At 42.3% G+C, this 18,127-nt stretch overlaps 1 protein-coding gene across 6 annotated transcripts in view; it reads right to left on the bottom strand.

Annotated features, from left to right (window-relative positions):
- The window catches only part of LOC109889700 (pleckstrin homology domain-containing family A member 5), a 107,864-nt gene extending 94,860 nt beyond the window's left edge, over nt 1-13,004 (bottom strand). For all 6 annotated transcript variants that reach the window (XM_031823234.1, XM_031823232.1, XM_020481319.2 and 3 more), the window contains exon 1: nt 12,688-13,004. In XM_031823234.1, the coding sequence (XP_031679094.1) occupies nt 12,688-12,812 (125 nt within the window). In that variant the 5' untranslated portion in view covers nt 12,813-13,004. The remainder of the gene's footprint in view (nt 1-12,687) is intronic.
- Between the last annotated feature and the right edge of the window lie 5,123 nt (nt 13,005-18,127).

Raw genomic sequence — 18,127 nt, 5'->3', positions numbered from 1 at the left:
TTTTTACTATCTTCTACATTGTAGAATAATAGTGAATACATAAAAACAAATGAAATAACACACATGGAATCACGTAGTAACCAAAACCGTTTTAACCAAATCAAAGTATATTTGAGATTTGAGATTCTTCCAAGTAGCCACCCTTTGCCTTGATGACTGCTTTGCACACTCTTGGCATTCTCTCAACCAGCTTCACCTGGAATGCTTTTCTAACCGTCTTGAAGGAGTTCCCACATATGCTGAGCACTTCCAGGCTGCTTTTCACTCTGCAGTCCAACTCATCACAAAATATCTAAATTGGGTCTTGGTCAGGTGATTGTGGAGGCCAGGGCATCTAATGCAGAACTCAATCAATCACTCTCCTTCTTGGTCAAATAGCCCTTACACAGCCTGGAGTGTGTTGGGTCATTGTCCTGTTGAAAAAAAAATGTATGTCCCACTAAGCGCAAACCAGACGGGATGGCGTATCACTGCAGAATGCTTCTATGTGTGTTTTCTCATAGTTTTAATGTGTTCACTATTATTCTACAATGTAGAACATTGTAATGAGTAGGTGTCCAAACGTTTAACTGGTACTGTAAGTATTCAGACGCTTTACTCCCTTTGCTCTTACTTTGGCAGCAATTACAGCCTTCAGTCTTCTTGGGTATGACACTGCAAGCTTGGGACACCTGTATTTGGGGAGTTTCTCCCATCATTCTCTGCAGATCCTCTCAAGCTCTGTCAGGTTGGATGGGGAGCATCGCTGCACAGATATTCTCAGGTATCTCCAGAGATATTTGATTGGGTTCAAGTCCGGACTCTGGCTGGGCCACTCAAGGACATTCAGAGACTTGTCCCGAAGCCAGTCCTGTGTTGTTTTGGCTGTGTGCTTAGGGTCCATGTCCTGTTGGAAGGTGAACCTTCGCCCCAAGTCCGAGTTACCAAGCGCCCTGGAGAATGTTTTCATCAAGGATATCTCTGTTCATCTTTCCCTCGATCCTTACCAGTCTCCGAGTCCCTGCCGCTGAAAAACATCCCCACAGCATGATAATGCCACCAACATCCTTCACCGTAGGGATAGTGTCAAGTCTCTTACAGACTTGGCGCTTGGTATTCTGGCCAAAGAGTTCAATCTTGGTTTCATCAGGCCAGAAAATCTTGTATCTCATGGTCTGAGTCCTTTAGGTGCCTTTTTGCAAACTCCAAGTGGGCTGTCATGTGCCATTTACTGAGGAGTGGTTTCCATCTGGCCGCTCTACCAAAAATAACTGATTGGTGGAGTGCTGCAGAGGTGGTTGTCCTTCTGGAAGTTCTCCCATCTCCACAGAGGAACTCTGGAGCTCTGTCAGAGTGAGCATCGGGTTATTGGTACCCTTCAGCAGATCTGTCCCTCGACACAATCCTGTCTCAGAGCTCTACGGATAATTCCTTCGACCTCATGGCTTGGTTTATGCACTGACATGCACTGTCAACTATTGGACCTTATGTATACAGGTGTGTGCCTTTTCAAATCATGTCCATTTACCACAATGATCAATGGAAACAGGATGCACCTGAGGATCTGAATACTTATGTATTGCTAAATTGCTAAAACGTCTAAAAAACCTGTTTTCTCTTTGTCATTATGGGGTAATGTGTGTAGACTGATTAAAGAAAACATCAATTTTACAATAAGGCTGTAACATAACCAAATGTGGAAAATGATAAGGGGTCTGAATACTTTTTGAATGCACTATATGTATGGATTCCTTTGTTTGAATATTATTGTTTATTTGTTTGAATATACTGTAGGCCTATCGACAACCTAATTCCAAAATTGTTTCCACAATGAAATCAGGGAGGGGAACTTGGATCTATCTCCGTCCATACGTTTGTTTGTACGTATGTTTGTACACAAGTTGCACACGATATCTCCGACAGCACTAGGCCGATTTCGATGAAACTTCGGTGAATGAAGTGTCTTGCCATAGGGATCCGTATTATTCAAAATGAATTAACTGAAATTTCAAAGTCACACACGATATCTCAATTGGCCCAAGGGGGGCGCAGCATCTTTCACGTGGAAAGATGTTTACTGTTGCCTTGTTGATCTTTAATTTGATGCATTTTCAGATTATTATTGTTTTTCTTATATGCCTTTTATACCCCCCTTGTGCATGCCGGCATGCTGGGGATGAGTGGTAGAAGTGGTGTGAAGATGTGGGTGGATGTCTATTTTTTTTAAATCCATTGAGAATATACACCATCAAAAATAAATCCATTATTAATTTGTTTAGGCAGGTCCTAAGAATAGAATAGCATATTTTGCGTTTAATTAGGTTTATGTTACGGGTCTGTGCAGCCATGGCTGCACCATCCAAATGAAATCAATAGTTTGTTATTTTATTAATTAAACAGACAAGAGACACTTACCTGATCACATACACACTGACTATACCAAACAATTGGAACCCCTCCATAATATTGAGTTGCACCCTCTTGTGCCTTCAGAACAGGCTCAATTCATCAGGGCATGGACTGACTACAAGGTGTCATGGGAGTTCCACAGGGATGCTGGCCCATGTTGACTCCAATGCTTCCCACAGTTGTGTCAAGTTGTGAATCAAAGGACATACAGACATGGGAAACTGTTGAGTGTGAAAAACCCAGCAGCGTTGCAGTTCTTGACACACACCGGTGTGCCTGGCACCTACTACTACCATTACCATTCAAAGGCACTTAAATTCTTTGTCTTGCCGATTCACCCTCTGAATGGCACACATACACAATCCATGTCTCAATTGTCTCAAATTATTTACTCCCCTTCAACTACACCGATTGAACACGATATCCCTTATTGATGTCACTTTTTAAATCCACATTTAAAAAGTGACATCAATAAGGGATCATCACTTTAACCTGGATTCACCGTCAGTCTATGTCATGGAAAGAGCAGGTGCTCTAAATTACATTTGACATTTTAGTCATTTAGCACTTATGCAGAGCGACTTACAGTTCGTGCATTCATCTGATGGGTTCGGATTTCTAAACTTTAAATATTGTTAATCATCAATTATACTAGAGACATGAGGAGTGCCATAGTCTGGTTTTACACAACTCAGCAAAAAAAGAAACATCCTCTCACTGTCAACTGCATATATTTTCAGCAAACTTAATTAAAACTTCTTCAGGCTAGGGTCTATTTTTCTCAATTTCCACTTGACTGACGTGCCCAAAGTAAACTGTCTGTTGCTCAGGCCCTGAAGCAAGGATATGCATATAATTGGTACCATTGGACAGAAAAAACTCTGAAGTTTGTAGAAATGTAAAAAATTAAATAGGAGACTATAATACAATAGGTATGGTAGGAGAAAATCCAAAGAAAAACCAACCAGAATTTATTTATTTTGAGAGCCCATGCTCATCCAATGAAACGTATAGGGAAATAATGAAATCTAGCTCCCAGTATGCATTTCCTATGGCTTCCACTGGGTGTCAGTAGTCTTTGTTCAAGGTTTCAGGCTTGTTTCTTCCAAAATGAGTAAGAAATATGAGTTTTACTACAGGGACACAGACTTGCATTTGTGTATGCGCGTGCGGTGAAGAGGACGCGCACCTGCTAATATCGCTTTCCTATAGAACATACTTATTTCCGTTTTAAATATTATAGTTTAATTACATTTTAGGGTATCTGAGGATTAAATAGAAACGTATTTTGACTTGTTGAAACAAAGTTTAATGAGTGGATTACTCAAATCGATGGAGCCAACTAAACTGACTTTTTGGGAAATAAAGACGGATTTTATCTAACAAAATGACACTACATGTTATAGCTGGGACCCTTTGGATGACAAATCAGAGGAAGATTTTCAAAAAGTAAGTGAATATTTCATCACTATTTGTGAATTTATGAAACCTGTGCCCTTGGAAAAATATGTTAATGTGGGACGCCTTCCTCAAACAATCGAATGGCATGCTTTTGCTGTAAAGCCTACTTTAAATCGGACAGTGAAGTTAGATTTACAAGAATTTAAGATTTTAACCAATATAAGACACTTGTATGTACCTAAATGTTTAATATCCATACTTTTTATGATTATTTATTTGAATTGCGCGCCTTCCAGTTTCACAGGAAGTTGTCAAGCTAGCGGGATGCCTAGCCTTAAGAAGTTTTAACATGTGTAAATATAAGATTCAACAACTGAGACATAAACTGAACAAGTTCCACAGACATGTGACTAACAGAAATGGAATAATGTGTCCCTGAACAAAGGGGGGGGATCAAAATCAAAAGTAACATACAGTATCTGGTATGGCCACCAGCTGCATTAAGTACTGCAGTGCATCTCCTCCTCATGGACTGCACCAGTTCTTGCTGAGATGTTACCCCACTCTTCCACCAAGGCACCTGCAAGTTCCCGGACAATTATGGGGGGAAAGGCCCTAGCCTTTCCAACAGGTCCCAGACGTGCTCAATGGGATTGAGATCTGGGCTCTTCGCTGGCCATGGCAGAACACTGACATTCCTGTCTTGCAGGAAATCATGCACAAAACGAGCAGTATGGCTGTTGGCATTGTCATGCTGGAGGGTCATGTCAGGATGAGCCTGCAGGAAGGGTACCACACGAGGGAGGAAGTTGCCTTCCCTGTAACGCACAGCATTGAGATTGCCTGCAATGACAACAAGCTTAGTCCGACGATGCTGTGACACACTGCCCCAGACCATGACGGACCCTCCACCTCCAAATCGATCCCGCTCCAGAGTACAGGCCTTGGTGTAACACTCATTCCTTCGACGATAAACTCTAATCCGACCATCACCCCTGGTGAGACAAAACCGCGACTGGTCAATGAAGAGCACTTTTTGCCAGTCCTGTCTGGTCCAGCAACGAAGGGTTTGTGCCCATAGGCGACGTAGTTGCCGGTGATGTCTGCCTTACAAGAGGCCTACAAGCCCTCAGGTGTTGTTACATGTGGTGTGCCACTGTGCGAGGATGATCAGCTGTCGGTCCTGTCTCCCTGTAGCGCTGTCTTCGGCGTCTCACAGTATGGACATCGCAATTTATTGCCCTGGCCACATCTGCAGTCCTCATGCCTACTTGCAGCATGCCTAAGGCACGTTCACGCAGATGAGGCATCTTTCTTTTGGTGCTTTCAGAGTCAGTAGAAAGGCCCCTTTAGTGTCCTAAATTTTCATTACTGTGACCTTAATTGCCTTAAAGCTGTTAGTGTCTTAACGATCATTCCACAGGTGCATGTTCATTAATTGTTTATGATTCATTGAACAAACATGGGAAACAGTGTTTAAACCTTTTACAATGAAGATCTGTGAAGTTATTTGGATTTTTACTAATTATCTTTGAAAGTCATGGTCCTGAAAAAGGGACGTTTCTTTTTTTGCTGAATTTATATGGTGGGTCAATGAAGGTTGAATAGGAGCCAGGAGTCTTTGGGAGGTGCTGATTAGAGGAGAGGCAATCACATGATTGCAGTCACTGATTATGGTGGAGAGCTGGTCAGGTCACATTAAGGAAGAAGGAACAGTTTGTTTCCCGCATTACTTAAATTCCTGCCTAGTAATAAAGATGTAATGTTTAGAGAGAAGGAGGAGACCACCCAAATTTAGGTATATATACTACCACTGGTGGAAATATGTTTTTTGTCTTATGCAGCTGTATGACCCAATGGGTGAATTAACTTGGTTTAAGCTTTACTAAATCGGTTCATTTGGAACCTAACACATCTTAAGATAGCTAGGTGGGACAGCCTCATATCACAGGCATATCATTTGTTTTTATCCTCAATAAAGTAGCTATTAGTAGAGTCAGAGCTAGAAGGGTGGGTGGGGTGGGTCAAGTGAAAGTGTTCTCTTTTTATTTATTTGTATTCTATTACAATTTTGGGGGGGGGGGTAGAAATGAGGAGGAAGATTATTTAAGATACTGTTTAAAGAGGTAGGGTTTCAGATGTTTTTAAAAAATGGGCAGGGACTTTGCTGTCTTAGTTTCGGGGGGAAACTGGTTCAACCATTGGGGTGCCAGGACAGAGAAGAGCTTGAACTGGGCTGAAAGAGAGCTGCCCTACTCTATGGGTGGAAGGGCCAATACCTGAGGTGGTAGAACGGAGTGCTCGGGTTGGGGTGTAGGGTTTGAGCATAGCCTGAAGGTAGGGAGAGGCAGTTCCTATTAATGTCCCTTAGGTAAGCCCCATGGTATTGTAGTGGATGCGAGCTTCCACTGGAAGCCATTGGAATGTGCAGAGGAGCAAGGTAACATGAGAGATCTTGGGAAGGTTGAAAACTAGGCGGGGTGCTGCGTACCTGCAAGAGCGGGTCACATCTTTGGTGTTTGAAGAGAACAACAGGGTGTTGTATGTATTTGTAATACATTTGAAAACATTTCTAAAAACCTGATTTTACTGTGTCATTATGGGGTATTGTGTGTAGATTGATGAGGATCTTTTTACTTAATCCATTTTAGAATAACTTAACAAAATGTGTAAAAAGTAAAGGGGTCTGAATACTTTACGAATACTTTACTATTGCGCAGCAACTTACTGCCTTCCTGAAGACAAACAATGTATACGAAATGCTTCAGTCTGGTTTTAGACCCCATCATAGCACTGAGACGGCACTTGTGAAGGTGGTAAATTACATTTTAATTGCATCGGACCGAGGCTCTGCATCTGTCCTCGTGCTCCTAGACCTTAGTGCTGCTTTTGATACCATCGATCACCACATTCTTTTGGAGAGATTGGAAACTCAAATTGGTCTACACGGACAAGTTCTGGCCTGGTTTAGATCTTATCTGTCGGAAAGATATCAGTTTGTCTCTGTGAATGGTTTGTCCTCTGACAAAGCAACTGTAAATTTCGGTGTTCCTCAAGGTTCCGTTTTAGGACCACTATTGTTTTCACTATATATTTTACCTCTTGGGGATGTTATTCGAAAACATAATGTAAACTTTCACTGCTATGCGGATGACACACAGCTGTACATTTCAATGAAACATGGTGAAGTCCCAAAATTGCCCTTGCTAGAAGCATGTGTTTCAGACATAAGGAAGTGGATGGCTGCAAACTTCCTACTTTTAAACTCGGACAAAACAGAGATGCTTGTTCTAGGTCCCAAGAAACAAAGAGATCTTCTGTTGAATCTGACAATTAATCTTAATGGTTGTACAGTCGTCTCAAATAAAACTGTGAAGGACCTCGGCATTACTCTGGACCCTGATCTCTCTTTTGAAGAACATATCAAGCTTTTTTCCATCTACGTAACATTGCAAAAATCAGAAACTTTCTGTCCACAAATTATGCAGAAAAATTAATCCATGCTTTTGTCACTTCTAGGTTAGACTACTGCAATGCTCTACTTTCCGGCTACCCGGATAAAGCACTAAATAAACTTCAGTTGGTGCTAAATACGGCTGCTAGAATCCTGACTAGAACCAAAAAATGTGATCATATTACTCCAGTGCTAGCCTCTCTACACTGGCTTCCTGTCAAAGCAAGGGCTGATTTCAAGGTTTTACTGCTAACCTACAAAGCATTACATGGGCTTGCTCCTACCTATCTCTCTGATTTGGTCCTGCCGTACATACCTACACGTACGCTGCGGTCACAAGACGCAGGCCTCCTAATTGTCCCTAGAATTTCTAAGCAAACAGCTGGAGGCAGGGCTTTCTCCTATAGAGCTCCATTTTTATGGAACGGTCTGCCTACCCATGTCAGAGACGCAAACTCGGTCTCAACCTTTAAGTCTTTACTGAAGACTCATCTCTTCAGTGGGTCATATGATTGAGTGTAGTCTGGCCCAGGAGTGTGAAGGTGAACGGAAAGGCTCTGGAGAAACGAACCGCCCTTGCTGTCTCTGCCTGGCCGGTTCCCCTCTTTCCACTGGGATTCTCTGCCTCTAACCCTATTACAGGGGCTGAGTCACTGGCTTACTGGGGCCCTCTCATGCCGTCCCTGGAAGGGGTGCGTCACCTGAGTGGGTTGATTCACTGATGTGGTCATCCTGTCTGGGTTGGCGCCCCCCCTTGGGTTGTGCCATGGCGGAGATCTTTGTGGGCTATACTCGGCCCTGTCTCAGGATGGTAAGTTGGTGGTTGAAGATATCCCTCTAGTGGTGTGGGGGCTGTGCTTTGGCAAAGTGGGTGGGGTTATATCCTTCCTGTTTGGCCCTGTCCGGGGGTGTCCTCGGATGGGTCCACAGTGTCTCCTGACCCCTCCTGTCTCAGCCTCCAGTATTTATGCTGCAGTAGTTTATGTGTCAGGGGGCTAGGGTCAGTTTGTTATATCTGGAGTACTTCTCCTGTCCTATTCGGTGTCCTATGTGAATCTAAGTGTGCGTTCTCTAATTCTCTCCTTCTCTCTCTCGGAGGACCTCAGCCCTAGGACCATGCCCCAGGATTACCTGACATGATGACTCCTTGCTGTCCCCAGTCCACCTGGCCGTGCTGCTGCTCCAGTTTCAACTGTTCTGCCTTCTTATTATTCGAACATGCTGATCATTTATGAACATTTGAACATCTTGGCCATGTTCTGTTTTAATCTCCACCCGGCACAGCCAGAAGAGGACTGGCCACCCCACATATGCTCTCTCTAATTCTCTCTTTTTTCTCTCTCTCTCTCGGAGGACCTGAGCCCTAGGACCATGCCCCAGGACTACCTGACATGATGACTCCTTGCTGTCCCCAGTCCATCTGACTGTGCTGCTGCTCCAGTTTCAACTGTTCTACCTTATTATTATACGACCATGCTGGTCATTTATGAACATTTGAACATCTTGGCCATGTACTGTTATAATCTCCACCCGGCACAGCCAGAAGAGGACTGGCCACCCCACATAGCCTGGTTCCTCTCTAGGTTTCTTCCTAGGTTTTGGCCTTTCTAGGGAGTTTTTCCTAGCCACCGTGCTTCTACACCTGCATTGCTTGCTGTTTGGGGTTTTAGGCTGGGTTTCTGTACAGCACTTTGAGATATCAGCTGATGTACGAAGGGCTATATAAATAAATTTGATTTGATTTGATTAACATGTTGTTTTGTATATGCATTTTAGTTTGTTTGGCATTTGGCAATGTGAAACCAGCCGGACCAAAATCATTTTAAATCTATGTCACAAATAATCTAACTCTCATTCGAAATATAGCAAACAAACTTGTTTGTAGAGCCTTTATCTTAAAATATTATTTCTGAATTGTAAAACAATGGTACTGCTGGTGGCTATTTTCAAAGATGTTTGCCACAGCGCCAAATCTGTGGTGGCTCGATATCTAAATCATTTCAGGGTAGATAAATCTACCTCTGTGCCAAATTTGGTGTGTTTTTCTCTAAAAAGGCCTTCAGAACTTTAACATTGTATTACCAACAGTGGCCATTGTGTAAGATGCTATGGCCCCAAGATGCTATATCTGTGGTGGCTCCTAATTTACGTATTTTCAGGGTCCAACATTCTCTCTGTGCCAAATTTGGAGCCTTAATCTTAAAAACAGTCCTTCTGAATTGACAAAAAAAATGCTTCCACACCACCAGGGGCCAAGTCTGGAGTGGCTCCAAATCAACATATTTTCAGGGTACATAAAACAACCAAATTTGGTACTTTTATCACAGAATAAATGATTGTTTTGCTAAGCTGCCCCACTATAAAACATGCCCTCTTGGCATCCGCTTTTGCCATTTTACTGTACCCATCCTTGAGGTCAGGATTCTAAAATGGTAGAGTTTGTGATTTAGGATGCTGCAGACAGCCTTTATGGGGTGATCAGATCACACTGTACTGTGCTAGTCAGGGAATGTATCAGTGAGGTGAAAGCTCCACATCCACATTACCCTGGGTCACTCAGTCACCCACAAACACCAGCACACACATGCACCAGACGCACACGCACAGAAGCACACACACCAGGGGAGTTGGGGAATATAACATAACAGTAAAGCCTTTGTTATTAAACCCTGACCTGTCTGGACTTATAAAACAGAAAACTAAAATGAACAGAAAACAGACAAGAGAAAAGCTCTTGTAAACATAGATTTGTAGATTTATTATTTGTAAAGTTGAACACAATAGAAACATCCAGAGGGGTGAACAGGAGCAAACCACACGCTCAAATACAGAATAGCATTCCTTTCTTTAGCAGGCTAATCCATTCTCTTCAGAGTACCATTTGCCTCTCAAAAAAACTAAGAAATCGAGGACAATGAAGGCAGTAAGAAGTAGCCTAGCCTACAGATGCAGTGCATAAATACAAGAGGTTGCAATGGATCACTGCAGGAGAAATTCTAGCACCACTAGACCCTCTGGAAGATTCCCTTTTAGCCCAAAGCAGTGCAGAGGACACATGTATGCAGTTAAGTGCATTACACACCTGGAGCAGTGTGTTGTAGTGAACTTCAACATCCTGATCCTCTTCCTTCTTCACCGGGCCATGCATGAAAACACACCAGTTCACATGCAGTAAGTATACGGACACTAGTGACTATCCTTTCCAGCTATCTTGCAGTAAGTATCCTCTATCTATCCGTAAGCTTCTGCTTCGCACTCCCAATGTATCTGTGGAGCCTATAGCCTAGGCTACTCTCTCGGGCTCTAACTTCTGAGTGTGAACCTGTGAGAGGAACTCCCTCTGACCCCAGTCTCCAGCAGACTTTCCCTCTCTCCTGCCCTGCCTACCCTGCCAGCTCCGGTCATCCAGTCATGGCCTGATCCCATGGACATGCCGGCTCCCAACCACCCACCCACTGAGACTATTCATGTGTGGGGTTGCTTCTCAGCCAAGGGAGTTGGCTCACTCACAATTTTGCCTAAGAATACAGCCATGAATAAAGAATGATACCAACACATCCTCCGAGAGCAACTTCTCCCAACCATCCAGGAACAGTTTGGTGACAAACAATGCATTTTCCAGCATGATGGAGAACCTTGACATAAGGCAAAAGTGATAACTAAGTTGCTCGGGGAACAAAACATCGATATTTTGGGGTCCATGGCCAGAAAACTCCCCAGACCTTAATCCCATTGAGAACAATGTGGTAAATCCTTGAAGAGAACAAACAAAAACCCACAAATTCTGACAAACTCCAAGCATTGATTATGCAAGAATAGGCTGCCATCAGGTCAGGATGTGGCCCAGTAGTTAATTGACAGCATGCCAGGGCGGTATTGCAGAGGTCTTGAAAAAGAAGGGTCAACACTGCAAATATTGACTCTTTGCATCAACTTCATGTAATTGTCAATAAAAGCCTTTGACACTTATGAAACGCTTGTAATTATACTTCAGTATCTGACAAAATTATCTAAAGACACTGAAGCAGCAAACTTTGTGAAAATGTATACTTGTATCATTCTCAAAACTTTTGGCCACAACTGACATTTGAAATGTCTTTATTATTTTGGAACTTCTGTGAGTGTCATGTTTACTGTTGATTTGTATTGTTTATTATCTATTTCACTTGCTTTGGCAATGGTAACATATGTTTCCCATGCCAATAAAGCCCCTTGAATTGAATTGACAGAGGGTGCAGCCATACTATTAGAGAAGTCCTTTTCAGGTCATTGATCTGAGGCATAGATAGAGAGAGTGGGTGGGAAACTAATGCTGCAATTATGGCCAAATTGACAGTAAATAACAGACAACTTCCTGCTTTTCACAGAGAAAAACAAAATAAATCATGATTTGGTCATAAAGCTTTGGAATGCAGTCTGGAAAAACTCACTTTTCCCTGTATTCCAAGAGCTTGAAAATCTATCCATCAATACACTGTAGGTCGAACATTTTGAAAATGGCACAGCAATAACAGCTTTGCTAATTTGCATTTGAGACACGGTAATGACATCCCTATGTAATAAAATACAAACAAAATGTAGAAGCAACAGTCACAGCCAGTCACAGCCAACTAAACACATTTTGCAACTGACATCAAGAGTTGAACAACATTCAACACATCGACAAAACATAATGCATACTCTACGCAAACAAAGATAACATGTTTTCAAACCTGCAGAGGTCTGGAGTGTTTTCTTATATTTTTTGTTTTTGGGGGGGGGGGGGTGTATCTGTACTTTACTTTACTATTTATATTTTTAACAACTTCGACTTCACCACATTCCTAGAGAAAATAATGAAATAATGTACGTTTTACTCCATACGTTTTCCCTGACACCCAAAAGTAAATCGTTACAGTTTGAATACAGGACAGAAAATGGTCCAATTCACACACTTATCAAGAGAACATCCCTGGTCATCCCTTCCCCCTCTGATCCGGCGGACTAACTAAACACAAATGCTTAATTTGTAAATGAGGTCTGTGTTGGAGTGTGCCCCTGGCGATCCGTAAATAAATAAAATAATAATATAAATGCCTTATATTGCTTAATATAAGGCATTTGAAATGACTAATACTTTAACGTTTACGTTCGATACTTACGTGTATCTATAACCAAATACTTTTAAACTTTCACTCAAGTAGTATTTTACTGGGTGACCTTCACTTTTACTTGAGTCATTTTCTATTAAGGTATCTTTACTTTCATCAAGTATGACAATTTGATACCTTTTCCACCACTGCCAATGCGTGAAAATGACATCAAAATCGCTATTACATAATGAACTAGCATCTTACGTCTATCACACACACACAATTACGCTAATGTGCTATTCCAATCGAATGCAAACACAAACAGCGCCATAAATAGCCAAACCAGCATTGCAAAATTACACATCTACTTACAATGAAAAGCTTCCACAAAAAATCCAGACAGGTGGTGCAATAATATCTTCGGTCAGTGGGTAATCTATTAGCGAAGAGGAATCTTCTAAACCCTTATCCAGATGCGGAACAGAACAACAGAACATCAGTTGTTGGTCGGCAGGAGAGAAACAGCAGTGTAGAAGAGTTCAAGGAAAAAATATAACAAGTGGAAAGATAGTTCCTTGCTATGAAGCGTCTCCTGTGAAGAGCACTACGATGGCACAGAGCTCGCGAGGAAGTAAAGCGAAACAGCTGTCAAGATGCCTGGAGCCTTGCTCCCTGCCCACGTACCATGTGGTGTGGTTGCAGCCTGGAGTAAAAATGCTGCTGAAACCTGAGAGGCAGGGTGTGTGACGTCATGCTCCAGCTCCAGTCTGAGCTCTATTCAAACCAAAGTGGCCAGCGCTCTCTCTCTGTTCTCTCTCTCAGCACAAATCCAAACAAAGGGAAAAGAGAGAGCAGTCAAAGAAAACAGTTACAACAACATTTACTGTCTCTGTGTGTGCAGGAGCCAGTGAGGGGATGCACAACCTGCATTGAGATAATCACCCTCCTATTTATTCTCTTTAGAATTAAAGCGCACTCCTCTGTATGTCAGTTGCTCCCAGTGGCTCGTGGTCAAACCAGGGTGAGATAAAACATTTGTTAACTTTATTTAACTAGGCAAGTCAGTTAAGAGCACGTTCTTATTTACAATGAAAGCCTATGAATAGTGGGTTAACTGCCTTCTTCAACTCAGGGATTGTCAACTCAGGGATTTAATCTAGCAAACTTTTGGTTACTGACCCAACACTCTAACCACTAGGCTACCTAGCGCCCTGATTGAGAGGAAGGTGTTACTGGAACGATGAGAGGAAGGTGTTACTAGAATGTTAATAGAACAGAAAGATAGAGGTGTTAAAAGAACTAGAATTTAAATCAGGAAAAGGGAGTTCTGATGAAAAAATCTGCTCACAGCAATATTAGCCTCAATAATGAAACTCCATAGCTGTGCTATCACCCCAACAAGTGAGTATAGAGGTTCAACTATCTAACATAATAGTGTGACTCTTTTTGCATTGACATGAAATAGGTATAAACTATACTGAAAAAAATATAAACGGAACATGTAAAGTGTTGGTCCCATGTTTCATGGGCTTAAATAAAAGATCCCAGAAATGTTCCATATGCACAAAAATCATATTTCATTCAAATTGTGTGCAGAAATGTGTTTACAACCCTATTAGTGAGCATTTCTCCTTTGCCAATATAATCCATCCAACTGAAGCTGATTAAACAGCACAACACAATGCCACATAAATTGTGAAATTGGCATGCTGACTGAAGGAATGTCCATCAGAGCTGTTGCCAGTAAATTGAATGCTCATTTCTCTACCATAAGCCGCCTCTAAATCGAGGGTGCTGTTGTAGAGTCACATCACTGCAGCACTAGACATTTTTGCAAATGTATTAAAAAACAGAAATACCTTATTTACATACGTTTTCAGAACCTTTGCTATGAGACTCAAAATTAAGCTCAGGTGCATCCTGTTTCCAATGATCATCCTTGAGATGTTTCTATAACTGTGGTAAATTCATGATTGGACATGATTTGGAAAGCTGCACACTATTGACAGTGCATGTCAGAGCAAAATCCAAGGCATGAGGTCAAAGGAATTGTCAGTATAGATCCGAGACAGGATTGTGTTGAGGCACAGATCTGGGGAAGGGCAACAGAATTTCTGCAACATTGAAGCTCCCCAAGAACACAGAAGAAGTTTGGAACTACCAAGACTTTTCCTAGAGCTGGCCGACCAGCCAAACTGAGCAATCGGGGGAGAAGGGTCTTGGTCAGGGAGGTGACCAAGAACCTGATGGTCACTCGGACATAGCTCTAGAGTTCCTCTGTGAAGATGGGAGAACCTTCCAGAAGGACAACCATCTCTACAGTACTCCACCAATCAGGCCTTTATGGTAGAGTGACCAGACAGAAGCCGTCTGACCTAACAACATCAGTCAAGCGCCTAAGATAACTGGCTAACAAATGAGAGAACAGCTCACTGACCATTTTACTCACCTTAGCAGAGCTGTTTCGGCTGTTTTTATGTTATCCAGAGCATTGGTGACTGTAACTGTGCAGCTGGCAACAATTGAATTACTTTTTTTAACCAGCATTTACCGACACCGACCATTTTTAACGGGTGTTGAGCGTTCGTAAATTTGTCAGTTATTATGCGCTCTGGCACACTCAGACGAGAGTGCTCAGATATTGCAGTAGATAGCCAGAGCGAATTTACCAGCTACGTCTATCAACAGCTGTCGCAGTGACATCAAAACGTTCTATTGAAATACGTAGTTACTTGCATAGCAGAGTCTTTTGTTTAGACATGTAGCTATGACACTTTAGGCCTATGTGACAGTCTCATTGTATGTATGTATGTATGTTTTCCTATCACTCTGTTTAATTAACTTTGAATATTTTTGCTGGAGCAAGGAAATAAATATTGTTTATACATATCAAGTCGCCTGACAATAATGGGCCACTCTCTCCTTTTATTTACCTGTCACTCTCCTGCCATGTGTCTGATGTGAGCTGAAACGCAAATCCCTTTGCTTATATTCTTTAGAGCTGCATAACCAAGTCCAAGTCCATGGGCTGCAGGAACCATCCAAACATTTATATCAAATGCCACTCCTGGAGAAAGTGTAAACACTCCTCCTAAATTCATCACGGTCACCTTCAGTCTGCACATTCTATCACGACAGAATTACAGAATCACTGGTTGGTGGGGTGTACGGTGATTTTCAGTCCAGTGTTTAGACACTTAGGGCAAATCAAATCATGTACAAGTTGGTTTATTTGTGACGCGGAATAAAAGCCACTGTTGGCTGTCTGCTGTCTGGTTGATCTCTGCTGGTTGTCATCTTCATCTTAACTAATTTGCTCCTCAACGTGCTGCCACTGCCTCGATTGGCTGATCAGGCAAATGTTTTATTTAATTCACTGCTTTACTCGCATTGGCTAACTGAGATCGCCTATTTTTATTCACATACTGTAGTTATATTCTTAGAGATTGTCTCATTTTCTCTCTCTTTATGTGGATTCTTCACGGGAGATATTTTCAAAACAGAAAGTGCTGTGCAGCACGTGAGGCATTTTAACCAATCAGGTTGCCGGAAGGGCCTTTAAATGCCAGTAACCAATTGGATGTCAGAAAATTACTCATATTTCAGCATGAAGTACTGTCTACAAAGGATATAGCCATGTATGGACTAACTATCAATATGCTCCGGAAAACAAGCTTTTGAATGATATATGATTCAACATGGAGCGTTTTAAAAATAGAGGTGAAGTTCTATCAAGAACGACATTTATGGTAGGTGTAGTTGACGGAGTTGGGATAAAATTATACAAATAAAGTATTTATATAAACTCAGCAAAAAAAAGAAACGTCCTCTCACTGTCAACTGCGTTTATTTTCAGCAAACTTAACATAAATATTTGTATGAACATAACAAGATTCAACAACTGAGACCCCTATTTCCAGCCTGTTCAACCTCTCTTTCATATCGTCTGAGATCCCCAAGGATTGGAAAGCTGCCGCAGTCATCCCCCTCTTCAAAGGGGGAGACACCCTGGACCCAAACTGTTACAGACCTATATCCATTCTGCCCTGCCTATCTAAGATCTTCGAAAGCCAAGTCAACAAACAGGTCACTGACCATCTCGAGTTCAGTGTGTCAAATCGGAGGGCATGCTGTCCGGTCCTCTGGCAGTCTCTATGGGGGTGCCACAGGGTTCAATTCTCGGTCCGACTCTTTTCTCTGTATATATCAATGATGTTACTCTTGCTGCGGGCGATTCCCTGATCCACCTCTACGCAGACGACACCATTCTGTATACTTCCGGCCCGTCCTTGGACACTATGCTATCTAACCTCCAAACGAGCTTCAATGCCATACAACACTCCTTCCGTGGCCTCCAACTGCTCTTAAACGCTTGTAAAACCAAACGCATGCTTTTCAACCGTTCGCTGCCTGTACCCGCACGCCCGACTAGCATCACCACCCTCGATGGTTCCGACCTAGAATATGTGGACATCTATAAGTACCTAGGTGTCTGGCTAGACTGAAAACTCTCCTTCCAGACTCAAACATCTCCAATCTAAAATCAAATCTAGAGTCGGCTTTCTATTCCGTAACAAAGCTTCCTTCACTCATGCCGCCAAACTTACCCTAGTAAAACTGACTATCCTACCGATTCTCGACTTCGGCGATGTCATCTACAAAATAGCTTCCAATACTCTACTCAGCAAACTGGATGCAGTTTATCACAGTGCCATCCGTTTTGTTACTAAAGCACCTTATACCACCCACCACTGCGACCTGTATGCTCTAGTCGGCTGGCCCTCGCTACATATTCGTCGCCAGACCCGCTGGCTCCAGGTCATCTACAAGTCCATGCTAGGTAAATCTCAGTTTACTGGTCACGATGGCAACACCCACCCGTAGCACGCGCTCCAGCAGGTGTATCTCACTGATCATCCCTAAAGCCAACACCTCATTTGGCTGCCTTTCGTTCCAGTTCTCTGCTGCCTGTGACTGGAACGAATTGCAAAAATCGCTGAAGTTGGAGACTTTTATCTCCCTCACCAACTTCAAACATCTGCTATCTGAGCAGCTAAACGATCGCTGCAGCTGTACATAGTCTATCGGTAAATAGCCCACCCAATTTGACCTACCTCATCCCCATACTGTTTATATTTATTTACTTTTCTGCTCTTTTGCACACCAATATCTCTACCTGTACATGACCATCTGATCATTTATCACTCCAGTGTTAATCTGCAGAATTGTAATTATTCGCCTACCTCCTCATGCCTTTTGCACACAATGTATATACACTCTTTTTTTTCTACTGTGTTATTGACTTGTTAATTGTTTACTCCATGTGTAACTCTGTTGTCTGTTCACACTCACTGCTATGCTTTATCTTGGCCAGATCGCAGTTGCAAATGAGAACTTGTTCTCAACTAGCCTACCTGGTTAAATATAGGTGAAATAAAAAATAAAATTAAATAAACAGAAAGTGAACAAGTTCCGCAGACATGTCACTAACAGAAATGGAATAATGTGTCCCTGAACAAAATCAAAAGTAACAGTCAGTATCTGGTGTGGCCACCAGCTGCATTAAGTATTGCAGTGCATCTCCTCCTCATGGACTGCACCAGATTTGCCAGTTCTTGCTGTGAGATGTTACCCCACTTTTCCACCAAGGTACCTGCAAGTTCCCAGACATGTTCATGTAGTAAATAACAGTCCTACTGCTACAGTAGTAGTACACATGGCATATAATCCCAAATCAGACTTCACTATGAATGGTCTTGATGGACATTTGTTTTGTTGTATGTAAGTGGATGTAACTAAAGTGTGGGAGAAT

This window comes from Oncorhynchus kisutch, linkage group LG4 (genome assembly GCF_002021735.2).
Source record: "Oncorhynchus kisutch isolate 150728-3 linkage group LG4, Okis_V2, whole genome shotgun sequence".
NCBI classification, from domain to species: Eukaryota; Metazoa; Chordata; class Actinopteri; order Salmoniformes; family Salmonidae; genus Oncorhynchus; species Oncorhynchus kisutch.
This window is presented reverse-complemented; position numbering and strand designations above follow the sequence as displayed.